Source organism: Parambassis ranga, chromosome 21, assembly GCF_900634625.1.
Source record: "Parambassis ranga chromosome 21, fParRan2.1, whole genome shotgun sequence".
NCBI classification, from domain to species: Eukaryota; Metazoa; Chordata; class Actinopteri; family Ambassidae; genus Parambassis; species Parambassis ranga.
The window spans coordinates 2,875,673-2,889,451 of record NC_041041.1 but is presented as its reverse complement, the minus strand read 5'-3'; the positions used below and the strand labels follow the sequence as shown (position 1 = coordinate 2,889,451).

Genomic DNA, 13,779 nt, shown 5'->3' with positions numbered 1-13,779 from the left:
AATAAAGGAGAAACAGAAGAAGAGTAGGCGCGAGGGACTGGGAATTCAGATTTTCATCTTTGTTCCTCCGCAGAGGAAACGTACAAATGCAGATGGCATCATTGTCACTTCTGCGTGAATGCATATTGCAGCAGCTATCAGAGCAAACACGTCTTGCCTGTTCACTGTATTAATGACCCTATTGTGGCCTAATTGCTTTCCCAGTGTGTAAATGTCAAGCACCATGCAAATACAAATGGCACACTTGAGCGGATGTGTAAATGAGCAGCAGAGGGATGGAGCGCTCGTAAAGCAACAAGTAGCACTCAGAAGCTCGGTATCCAAACAGAAACGTGATCTGTATCATTTACAACCCAGACCGCACACTTAGCTAACCACTTGGCTGGCTCTTTTTTAAACCTTTTCCACTTCCTGTCATCTTCCTGTGCACAAGCTAAGTGCTTCATGACTGTCTTGACCAATAGTTCCATCTATTTTCCACTCATTGTTGAGGTTAAGCTGTTTTAGGTTAGTGTTTGTGGTTTACAAATCATGCCCACTGTCAGTCAGCATGTAACAAAATAATAAATTCTGTCACTACGTCATAGGAAAACAAAAAAATCTGCAAACATGAAATGCATTTTTTAAGAAGTGGTGCTGCTCTTATGTTAGAAAAAACAACACATTCAAAACGTATCTGTAAATACTCTCATCAATCATTTTTCAATGAAAATCTGACATCAGTGTGATGGGGGTTAGGGTTAGTTAGCATCAAGGAGTGAAACTGGATCCATACTCCACGAGAACAGAGAACTCCCTTCCCCCTGCCGGCGTTCCACCCACAAAATGACGTCATTTTATTCTCGGAGCGCCTGTTCTGCAGCTCTCGCGGACACATGGCCTGGGCAGAACTTTTTCTCTCAGTGTTGTGCAAGGACAATTCTGTGATTGGTCGGAATTTATTGTGGGCGTGATGAATGTGGTGTAGCGCAAGAGCTTCTTCAGGTGCAGAACACACAGACAGAATCAGAATCAGAATCATGTTTAATTGGCATGTAAATGAAGAGGATTCACATTACTAGGAATTTGCCTTAGTGATTGGTGCTAGTGAGTGGTAAAGGAGGAAGCACAATGACGATGGACAGTTTAGATGAGCAGCTGGCAAACAGCTCCTGGAAGGAGAAACACGGCGCACAGAGCAGAGTGTCTGTCCAAAAGGTGGCGATAAAAATGAATCCCAGTATTGATCACAGCGTTACAGTGGCTGGACACGCACATTAAACACCGGGAGACGGGATGTATTATTGCAGACAGTCATCCACACATTCACAGAATTAAACTCACACAGACCAGAGGTCTGCTACAGTCAGCTACACTGATCTTCTATCTATTGTCATGCTGTACGCCCTCTTCCCTGAGCATTATCACGTCATTAGGCCAGGTAACCACGACAATTGCATTGTCAACCTTTTGTGTGTGACGTGTGCTGCGTGGGTGGGCCGTATGCACACACTTCTCGCAGAGTATGGTACCTCAGAGTTCTCTGTTCTCGTGGAGTATGGATCCAGCTTGATTCATAAAGAGACACTGACTCAAAGCCTCCAGAAGCCTCGTGTGTGTCATGCCCGCAGGTTTGCAGGTTCAAGTCCTGTTCATGCTGTTCTGAGTGGCTGGATCAGAGTGTGTGTCTGTGTGTGAGAGGGATGGAGCTTCTTTTTGCCTGTGACAGAACAGCCCTGCGTGTTTAGCCGGCCTGCCTGTCCACCTGCAGGTGTAATAGCCGCTTGTCCCTCTGCGAGAATCCTTCTTTCCTTCTCTGTTTCCTCCCGTAAAATGAAAGTAACATTTTATCAAGCTTCACCCCTGGAGTTGTAAAAATCAATACAGCGAGAGCTCTAACAGAAAGGTTGTAAATCATGAAAATTCGTTCTCTTAAATCAGAGCTAAGCCCGTCTCTGCTGTGTTTGTGGCTTTTCACACTGTGAGCCAGAGAACAGGATGGCTACTGCAGGAGAACTGAAAGTTCCACGACAAGTGTGTAAACAGTGATCTAAGGAACTGCACCTCATAACAAAGCCGTGATACACTTCAAGGGTATTTGACCAGGCCTCTGACTTTGACATCATATTTATCCTGCAGCTGTAGTAAGTCCACTTTGACCTGTTGTAGATGTTTTTACTGCACCATCTTGTGGTTACAATACTCACACCACAGCTTCCCTGCAGAGGCCAGCAGGTCAGAAAGAGTTATTATGGTGTGATACACCCACACACACTATTCCACTGAAAAGCTTTTATTCCAGGAAACATGCACACAGAGAAAAGGAAGCTTACAATCCTAACACACATATTTCCTCCTCCGTCCGTCTACAACTCTGAGCTCTCTGTGCAGACAGCAGATTCGCTTCCATTTCCATGTGTTGTTTGAGCCTACACACAAACAGGGCATTCTGGGAAATCTGGAGTTGTTTTCATAAGAGAATTTCTTAGAAAAGCTTGTAGAGATAAAATTGATCATTTCAGGCCTTAAAAAAATAAGGTTTTAAAGCTGTATTTCTCCAAACACCAAATGACAGGAACTTAATGAGTTATTAGATCAAAATGTTTGTGATCAATCAAACATACTGTATTATTTATTATTTTTGGTTTCGATATTGTTTTTCCAGCCTGGTTTTAAAGTGTTTTCTTTTTTTTTGATTTTTAGTTTTTATTAGTTTCAGTATGGAGGATTGTTTTTCCACAGCCTAAGACCTGCCAGGGATACGATGCGATACGATGCGATACGATGCGATACGATGCGATGCGATGCGATGCGATGCGATACGATACGATACGATACGATACGATACGATACGATACGATACGATACGATACGATACGATACGATAGAGTTAGGTGAAAACAGATGATTCTCTGTGGCAACCCCTGATGCGAACAGCCGAATGTAGAAGTAGAAGAAGAAGATAAGAGCTTGTTTAAAGACGCTAATAAAACCTGATTGTGGTCCTGAGCTAATGTCTCTGCACCAATCAGCAGGTATTGAACTCAAAGCTCCGGCTTCGAATGACAGTGCTAACCACCAGCTCAAACATGGCTGCCTCATTCAGCTCCACTAATGTGGCCACTAATGACCTCTTTGCATTCCAGTTTGTTTAAATTTAATTTAGTGTGCGGCATTTGAAAAACAAACTGTCGGGCTGCCTGATCAACAGGGTTAGGCTTACGGTTGAAGCGCTGATGGGCAGGCAGGCAGGCAGGCTGGTTGGTTTCATGGTTCCTCTCTGGCTGCCTGCTTGACTCTCTGTTAGCCTTCCAGCTGTAGCTGTGCCACATTTTATCTTCACAGAGAGACAGACTGTTGGGGAATCCTCTGCTGTCTTCATGCACAGACGCTCTGGCTGAGTGCTCTGGCTGCTTGTCAGCGAGCTTTCAGAAGAGATGGACGTGTGAAACGGTCCCTTCTACAGTCAAATACCAAAGGGGCTCTCTGTAACCAAATCAGTCAAACATTTATCAAAACAGGAAGTTTAAAGAAATCACAGCTCTGGTCTGTGTGATACAACCCTGTTAAGAGTGCAAGCAGTAAGAGTTATGTTTGTTTATGATGCGCTACCATCCACATTATCCACAACAGTACAATCCATGCCAATAAATGATGACATCACTGTATGCCTTTCATATTATTATCATCTCTGATGCTTCTCAGAAACACAGACAGCTGTAATCTGTCTGCCTCAGTTTATCCGCACATTAAATGTGGGCATAAGTGCATGTGGGTGTGTCCACAGATATGAGTCCTGTTTAACAGAAAACAGATTAATGTGATGATAATACTTTCTTCATTAAAAGGCCACACATGTTTACACATGTTTTTGTTTTACTGTTACAAACAGTTGCTTCCAGTTTGGATTAAAAGCTGTTCTACTCCAAGACCACAAGGATGCCTTAGCGGTTAAAGTGTCTAAAAGTCCAAAAGACTTCAAACTGGACAAGGGAGGAGCAGTGTGGGAGGCCCAGGTCCATGATTTATAGAAAAGTTTCGATACTGTAATCCAGAAGGTTTTAATACCTAAATTATCAAAATGTTGGTGTTCCTCAGAGTTCAACTTTAGATCCTTTGTCACTTGTTAGCTTGTATGTTAATGGCCTCCCTGGAGGTTTTTGATTGGTTGATTTATAATCCTATGAAAGAGACTATTCTATACTGTACAGAGCAGCTGATGAAGGAGGCTGTGCGCACCATGCTGGCCTGAGTCATTCCCATTTTTATACCTGCCATCAATTAAACCATGAAAATTCAAGTGCACATCCAATTGTGATAAGAGGTGGTGCTCCGGTACAATTTCACACCAGATCTGGAATCGAAATTATATAATGATATCAGCCTGTGCAGAGACATTCCACCCACTCAGTGAGAGGTGTCACAAAGGGCAAAAAAAATGCAGGTGTGCCTGACAAAAATGGCAGCTGCATTTGGTCTGAGCTCTTTATCCTTCAGCCAGATGAGGGATTTATTTATATGGCAAATAGCTGCTGCAAGCACAGCTCAGGTCTTGGCAAAAGGAAAGCAGGATAAGTGAGGTATTCTAAAACCCCGTCAGCTGTAAAAAAAAATAAAAATAAAAAAAAATGCTTCCGTTTTTATCAGATGATCATGTGCAAGCAGGTGGATGTTTATACATTATAGGATTATAACTCAACTGTTATGTTCATTTATAGAATTAATACAATCTTATCAGGAATTACTGACAATAATAGTAGCACAGCTAACACCATCGCTAACATTAAAAAATGTTAAAAGCAGCACTGGCTGCTTTTAACATTTTAACATGGCTCTGATGTCACAGATTATTCATAAAAAAGGTCGACCATCCTCTGCAGTCTGTTCATATTAATGAATGCATGCTGTACTGTGGGAGATGTTTAAGTGCAATGTAGCTGGAGAGAGTCACTGATGAGTGAATCGACAAGAAGAGGACATGCACTTCCTCTTTAAAAAAAAAATCTGGGACACTGTTCCTGAGGGTGTAAACAACACAAACAGAGCAGAGACAAACACACAGAGAGGAGAAGCTGCTGTATACATGCAGACACACCTTGACTTCCTCCTCTGACTAATGAGTGTTTCTCTCTGTGTGTCCTTGGACGTGTGTGTTTGTCTGCTACATGTCTGAGACGTGTTTGTCTGCTGGTTGCACAGGGCAGACTGCAGGCTTGCCTGACAGGAGATGACTAACCAATCTAGCAAAGATCTGGCTGCCTTGACACCAATCTGGCACCAATTTACGGATCAACAGCGGCAGAGTGGACAAAGACACACACACACACATGCACTTGAAGCCCCACTGATCCAGGCGTGGGTGGCTGCACTTTGTGTGTTTGCTCACCAGCAGGCTCTCCTACTATGTGTTTTTTTATTTAGCATGAGCAAAGCATTTGTTCCTCCTGCAGACTTCAGCGTGCTCTGCGGTGATTTATCCTGAAGCCTAACAGTGTTTTCTACTCTCACAGGCGGATGTTTCTTCAGACTGACCCCATTAAAACTGGTTTAGGAAGGCAGCTTCAGCCCCCATCAGAACTAGCTCCACAGCCCTCCGACCTAAAAACAACTTGTCTAAGGTTTAAGGATTAATATGACTTTTTGGGCTTAGGTGTCAAACAATTTGGTTCCATCCATCCACTATCTCCTGCTTATCTGTACTTGGGTCATGGGGGCAGCAGCCCACACTTCCTGTCTCCCCACCCACCTCCTCCAGCTCGACCTGGAGGATACCAAGATGTTCCGTTCCTCCCCCACTTGTAAGCAAGACCCCACAACGGTGTAAAACCACTTGGGTGTAGGTGTGAAAATGGTTTGGTTAGGTGTAGTTTCAATTAAAACTGAACCATGTAAAACTTAAAACATATTCACACGACAGAGCTGAGAGAAGTCTTTGACTTGATTTTCTTGTTACCTCTCAGCCTTAAGTGCAGTTTTGACAGCAGCATTAAGGATTCCTTGAACAGCGTTTCAGAGAATATTCGTTATATTTGTATGGAATTCTCTTTGAGGCATTTTGAGAAACTCTTGTTCCACCAGCAAAGTGCTTCACACTAAGAGAAGCACCCTTAGCACATTGTTAAAGCCAGATCCTCAATCTTTATTGGACTTGCATGCCACAGGTCCATCTCCCACTGAGAATAGCAACACTCCTATATGACATTTTCTTTTGTGTGTGTGCTGGTTCAATGTTAAAGGGTCTCTGCCTTCAGGGAAACTTTATTGAAAGCTTAAGTGCTTCTGGTGGCTAAACACTTTAAAGGTGTCATCCTTCAAGTAAAAAGTGTAGTGTGATGAAGCGCGCACAGTTCTGGTGACTGCATGAGGTTAAAAGAAGTTGTACTGCCATAGAGGCGGTTAATGTTTGTAATTAGAGTTCAGTTTGGTTGCTATGCTGTTGTACAAAGAAGAATCCACATTTGATGGACACTACAAAACAGGACAGGCTTGTCTCGCCGCCGTGATGCAGTCAGTCTACAAATGCATCCTTTGAAGAATGCAGCCCCTCCAGTGGGACGCTGTGTCATCTGTCCACAAGCTGTTGTTTTCAATATTGTCTTCCATTTTGATGTTGTTGTTGTTGTTGTGTCAGGTTGTGAGAGATGCAAAACACTTTAAAATTTGACATCCAGGGCTTCTGGTCTGAGATCCATCTGCAGCATCTATATGTGACAATTTCATATGTTGCATATGTGAAAATTCCTGTTTGTGATATAATCAGCGCTTCCTGTTTTCTGTGTCATGTGCATTCACATCATCCAAGGAAGCTGAAACTGTACACAGTCTGTGTACATCCAGCTGTTTACTAGTGCCTCCCCTCATTTGGTCCCTGTCTCCTCTTCCTCCTCTGAGTTGGATAATCAGACAGGTCTGCCGAAGCCCCCATTGTCTGAACACACTGCCGACGTGACTCTTATACATATGAGAGCAGCTTAGCATTGTGAATGCAGCTCAGCTTTCTGGAGGTTGACCTTTTTCCATGGATTAATAGGTTTTATGCTGGCAGCATTAATAAACAATTTCTTCATTTCCACAGTGGGGTAGTGAGCCGTCACTCTGCATATTAATGCATTGTGAACCTCCTCTCACCTACTTTTAGGCGGTTGTGCGCTGCAATCACAACGTGCTTTGTGTTTTTTTTTGTGTGTGTTTTAGAGTGACTCTCTTAGCTCCTGTTTTTTAATGCCTATTCACTCTTTTCAGGGCTTTTTATTTTAAACACCCACTCTCTCCATCTGTCTGTATCCATTTGCCTCCCCCCTTCCCTGGACCCCCCCCTTCAAACACACACACACACACACAAACACACACACACACACACACACACACACACCTTTATCTCTGTCTGAGTCACTCTGCCTGGTCTCTCTCTCTCTCTCTCTGAGTGTAGTCGTTCCGTTTTGCTGTGACTGTTCTTTATTTCGACTCCTGTCTTTTTTTGCTGTGGTGACTGGGACTGATTATGTAGGGCTGAGCAGTTTTGGCCCTCACGCTGTCTGTGGCCAAGGTCAATTATGGCCTTCCCATTCAGAGCATGGCCAATCACAAGCCAGGGAGCCACTGATGTGGAGCGCCAGGCGGGGGAGATCGAGCGGGAAGAAAATCAACCGTTTGGTGCCTCAAAAATGATTCGATTTTCCACTGGTGTGAAAGTGTGTGTGCTGTGTCTCCTTCTCCTTGTTAGCCTTCAATGTCACCCATATTTTCTTCAAATATTAGTGTGATGTTTGGTGGAATTGTTCAGCTCTGAATGCGTCTCTGATTTGTCGGCTTCTTTGAAAGTCCGCCTGTTTGTGTGACAAGTGAAAATATCATTTTGTTATTGTCTTCACTATACTGTCAAGGATACATCATAATACAGCAGTGAATTTTCTGGACCTCCCGCAGGTTGGGTTTTGGTATCTATAGACATGATGGGGATGCCCAGTTCGTGTCTCAGCATTATATTGTCCTGCCGCGAAGTGAAACTGGCAGGGAGAATGTTTTCTCCCAGAAAAGCACAGCAGGATGTAGGTAAGGAACAGAAGCTGTTTCACCTTAATAAAGTCCCACTGGAGCGATGGCTTATCTCCCCACGTACAAAACAAATATATATCTTGAATATTGTTTCAAAGAATACTGTTAGGGCACTGGTGGTGGACTGTTTTCATCCAAGTTAAAACAGAAAAATAAGCTAGAAACTAGACACTGATGAATTAGAACCAAGCAGCAGACTTCGGGTTCAGACTTGAAGCCTGTGTGGAAGTGTCAAAACTTGTAATTCACGCCACAACCACTGGGGGTTGGCTCCAGCAGCGAGTCATTTCCCATAGACTCCCATGTTACAATGGCAGACTTCACCGCAGAAATGAACATGTTTACAGCCTGGTACAAAAAACCACTCTGGTCTCAGATGATAGGTTCCCTTCTTGTGTCAGTTGTACGGGGGGTGAATTTTTTTACAACTCACTCGTTTTATTTATATTCGGACTAAACTCCGCTCATGCTCCCCCTCTTTGTCCGTATTTGGAGTTTTGGCGGACGTGACGCTGCCAACATGGCGGCGGTCAGCACGTCCCGGAGCCTCAAAACGGCTCTTCAGAATCAAACGGGTGACATCACGGAAGCTCTGTCCATACTTTGTACTGTCAATGATTAGAACCATAAAGCCTTATGTTAGCAACACTTAGCCAGGAGTCATGGTGCAAGGTACGACTGTGCAGAAAGTCACAAACTACAAACCAAAACAATGGCTGAAATGGGCTAAAAGACTGAGCCTGGCGATAACTGTGTCTGATTGCACATTATCATTTGTTTTTCTGTTAGTTAGTTAGTTAGTAGTAAGTATTTACAGACTCTATGTTTTACCAATTTTTATTAAAATCTTGTAGCTTTCAGTTGAAATTCAGACCTGTTTTCTCTTTTAGCCTTGTTCCTAATGGGCTGTTGCAGTGTCCACATGCAAATGAGCTGCTGCTACTTATACATAGACTGTCCAAAATTTGGATAACCCTTTTAATGACGTCACCCAGAGGTTTCTGAAGAGTCGTTTTGAGTGTTTGTGGAAGGCACTGACTGTCTCAGTGTTGGCAGTATCATTATCCACCTAAACTCCCAGTTATTCCAAATACAGGCAAAGAGGTGGACACTCCCATATGGGCTTCATTTCTCAGCTCTAGAGGTGGCTGCTGGGTTTTTTCTTGTGATATATGTCCATAGACTCTGACTGGGAGATCTCACTAAAAGAACATTTTTTTACATTTGTGTATTGCGTGTAAAACTTGATAAAAACATACAACACCTTTACAATCCAATCATCATTCCAGCTGCCTTCACTGCTCTGAAAACTACAAATCAAACTGATTGGCCGTGTCATTCCACAAACAAACCACCTCCACCCTCTCAGCCTCCGTAAACAAAGTCATTATGAAGGCATTTGATTAGCCACAATTACGGCCTTGGCAGCCGCTTGTATGATTACTTTGACTCAAGGCTGTTTTCTAGGTGTTATATAAGTAATCAGTGCTGGGCTAAACCTGGACTGGCATCAAAATGAGGTGTCTAATTACAGCAGCCAGCCAACCCGGGGTGCAGCTCACCTGACGAGGAAAAAGTAGAATTAATCACCTAATTGAAGCAACTCAGGGAACCTTGAAGGTAAAACTGTTTTTCCTCCTGATCGCCTCAGCTGTAAAGTTTGCTATAGCATGAAAGGAGCATTTTTAACCACTGAACACTGGTTATCTGGTTTAATAAATGAAGCTTTGTTCTGTGTTGTGTTGCTCAAAAATCATCCTATTAAGGGATGTTTGAATATAAATGACAACGTTTCCTTGAGATCATTTGGAATCTGTTGAGTTTGATGTGGTGTTTATGGTCCATAAAAGCACACTCTGTCACCTCCCTGGCAGTCTGGACACACCCCGGTCCCTCTGACAGCCTGGACATAACAAGCAGCTGTTTGATAAACTGCTGCTTGCTGCTGACACACAATAAATAACAACAGGGTTGAGCCTGTGCATCGTCCCGAGGAGAGGTTTCTTTATTTTGTTATGAAACCTCGCTCTGTCTGATGTAAGCTATAAAAGCTTCATCAATACTTCTGCTAATCTGCAGTTATGCTCACAGGTAATCTCTGAGACAGACTAAAGTTAGAATGTCAAATATTGACAGGTGTAGTTTTTGAGCTGATGCTTGTATTGCATCATTTTTTTGTGCCTTCCACTCAGAAATGCCCAACGAGTCCTCAAGCAAGGATAGAGAGGACACTCCAAATGCAGCCGGGTGCTTCTCAGGATCATAATTGTCATCCCAAGTGTCCCCCCCCCCCGCTCCTTCCTGCTCAGCTCTGCTTTCAGCTGAGTACTGTCTGGAGGATGGGCTCTGACAGGAGTAATTCACCAAAGGGCTAATTACACGATAATCATGGCATCGCATGTCCTGTGTTCATAACTGAGCATTTAACCCATAAATAAGGTCCTCTTCTGAAGTGGCAGCCTGCTATAGTAACCATACATCTGTGGGGAAACAAGAGGAGATTAAATATTTTGGTGACTTTGACCTACTGGTATTCATGTTTACTTTCCTTTTTTTGGTATATTTATAATAAAATCGCAATGGAGTTGGCAGATAAATCAGCTGTTCCTTTTTCTTTTATTTGTAGCTGAATCCTCACTCCAGATTTGCCTGGATTACAGTGTGATTGCACATATAGGCCCCAGAGATAATACCATGTTTAATTTTTAGTGAAATTTGCTACAGATTATCATGGCGCAGATCTGATTTTATCTGCTGAAATATCTAAACATTTACATAAATCCTTCTGCCTTTAGGGGCGCAATGACTTTTCATCTACTGCTGAATTAAACAGGAATGCCCCTCAATCATTTTTTTTTTCTTTTGCCCGTATCTTATTGGTGATATTGTTCCGCCCCTATGATCACCTGCTGAATTATTTCTTTTTTACTCTCACTGTTGTAATTCTTGATGTGTCCACTAGGGAGACACTGAGTACAAGTCAATGTTAACTATTGACAGTATATAGCTTTGTGTCCATGTCGTCACCTGTTGGTTTCTGAAGAGTTTTCTGTGGGATGTTGGCAGCGTCGCTGTATAGGTGGAGTCCTCAAATACAAGAGCTGCACGAGTGGAGCAGGCAGGTAGTCGTGGAAACAGGAAGCTCGCCCTGTGAGGCGTCACCCACCTGTCACAGTCCATGGCCAATCACTGATGTCTGATTCCAGAACTGACAGCAGTATAATTAGCCTTAGCTTGTGTTTGGTGCTACATGTGCTATGTTAGCATGCTAACAATATTAAAAAATAGCTAGGTACCTGCTGAACATTAGCATTAGCCGCTAGAGACGTGTGCGTTTTATTTAAATGAGTTATTATTTCACAGTGGTTGGGTTATGTGTCTGGTTTTAAAAAGAGAAATTCAACTTACTCTTTATATAGTATTGCTGACTAATGTTCTGAATGACACTGAAGCACAGCTCTGCATCAATCAAAAGTTTTTTACACTCTGTGTGTGGTTAAGTTGAACCAGCTCAGTGCGAACGTCTGCCAGCAGATGTGGTGAAACTATCCATTGTGATGAGCGTGCTTTGATTAATACCGCCCAATGAGTGCCCTTATTTTTAGCCTGGCGGGGCGGACAGTGTGGAAATGCTCTTTATTCCCCTTCTGCTTGGAGATGAATTGGTAACAGCAGAGACAGATGTGGTGCCTCGGTGTTCATGTGTCTCTGCCACATTCTGTCATCATTCGAACAGAATTCAAGCACAGTCAGAGACAAATTGCTTAAAGCAGATATATGATTGGGGGAAAATGATCCCCTTTGGGTTCTACCAATTAAAAGAACATTTTGAGGAACCAGTGAAGTGAGTCTGGCCAGACATCTGGAGCGCTGATTTTCTCCCGGGGTCGGAACCTAACAATATATACTTTCTGCCAGGAACATGAGCTAATTGACTAAAGTAGTGCTCCTACATCTGATGTCAAGGTGAAGGCCAAGGAGAGAATGAGAGTTGCATTTCATCTGAGCAGGTCATTAGGCTTGGCTTGGATCATCGTGTTCAGGACAGGTAGAAGTATGACGTTCATTTTACCTGCGGAGGCACTTTCTGCGCTGCCACAAGATTATTCTGTGCGGCGTGAGCGTGACATTTGTCCCGCTGACCTCCACGACACTTCAGGTATAAATTATGGATCTGACATCTGTTTCTTTCTCACACGACGAGCAGTATGAATCATTCATTTGAGTCTACTTGAGCGCCTCCTACATATATTACAGTCTAATGAATCCTCACGTCTTATTATTAGGTGGGAAAAAAAGCTTCTCACAATCTGTCTGCTTCTTTCTGTCTCTGTAGGAACTCTTTACAGCGGAGTGCAAGTTCAAGGAGTCGGTGTTTGAGAACTACTATGTGATCTACTCGTCCATGTTGTACAGACAACAGGAGTCGGGGAGAGCTTGGTTCTTAGGGCTCAATAAGGAGGGCCAAGCCATGAAGGGGAACCGAGTGAAAAAAACAAAACCAGCTGCTCACTTCCTGCCCAAGCCATTAGAAGGTATGTCACGGACACAGCCTGTTTGTCGCCTGTGTACAGGGTCAGGTGTTACATACATGAGCTGAAGACCAAACCTTCATCTTCCAATGATCTTTCAGTGTTTGCCACAAAACACCAAAGCAGTGCATGTAGTACAGCTCACAAACAAAGATGCTCTAACCATAGACTGTATAAGAACGTGGATGACCTGACAGCTCCCCAGAAGTGAGGACAGAACATGCCCAACCGCCCCCTAGTGGCTGGCTGCAGTATGAAACATACCCCTGCCAAAAGTACTCGATAAATACATTTTTCCCAATCATGCTAGCTCACTTTGTGTTAGCCGAGCAGTTAGTGACAACTCACGACGATCTTGAGATATTTTTGCCTCACTTTTGTACAATGGGTGGAGCCACATCGTCCATCTTTATACACAGTCAATGGTTCTATCACAAGATGACATGGTATGGTATGCCATGGTATACACTTCCTGTCCTGAAGCCCAGATCCCACAGGTGTTTTCTTCCACCTACTTTATCTGATATTTAGATGAACACAAAGATCATAATTTCATTATTTTATTAACTACTACTTATATCTGGGTTGATATATTTTTGTACATAAGCAGGAGGCAGGGAGGCTCTGTTAAGTGCAGCTTCAGATGTTGATAGTCCAGCAGATGCCACCATCACTCTCATCAGCCACCAGCCTGATTGCTCGCTATCATTTTAGCCTGGAATCAAGCTGAAGTGTCTTGTCAAGACAGTAATACAGCTGTAGCTGCTGTAAAGTGGAGGATTAATGAGACACTTTTTGCTGTTTGGTCAAAAAAAAAAAGTGTGATTTAGAGTCAGCTTTGATGGAAATGGCAGTAAGTCAGGAGAGTAGCACAGAAGCCAGGCAATCAACACATGTATTAGCATCTGTGAATTGCATAGTGTCTCCTCTCCATTTTTCTCCCCTGTGTGAGACTTTTTTTTTAAAAAAAGGAAGTAATGACAGGTATTTTGGGGGGATGGATGTTTCTTAGACAGTGACCAGAAGCGGTTGATGCTAACAGCTTCTCCCTTGTCTCTCTGCTCCTGCAGTTGCCATGTACAGAGAGCCATCATTGCATGATGTTGGAGAGACGGTGCCCAAGGCGGCAGTACCTCCCAGTAAAAGCACAAACGAGCCTGCGGTGATGAACGGAGGTAAACCTGTCAGCAAGCCCGACAAGCCCGCCACATAG

General features: G+C 43.3%; 1 protein-coding gene across 2 annotated transcripts in view; it reads left to right on the top strand.

The window, feature by feature from the left end:
• fgf14 (fibroblast growth factor 14) overlaps window positions 1–13,779 on the top strand; it is a 90,775-nt gene extending 76,996 nt beyond the window's left edge. For both annotated transcript variants that reach the window (XM_028393328.1, XM_028393329.1), the window contains exons 4-5: window positions 12,371–12,569; window positions 13,637–13,779. In XM_028393328.1, the coding sequence (XP_028249129.1) occupies window positions 12,371–12,569; window positions 13,637–13,779 (342 nt within the window). The remainder of the gene's footprint in view (window positions 1–12,370; window positions 12,570–13,636) is intronic.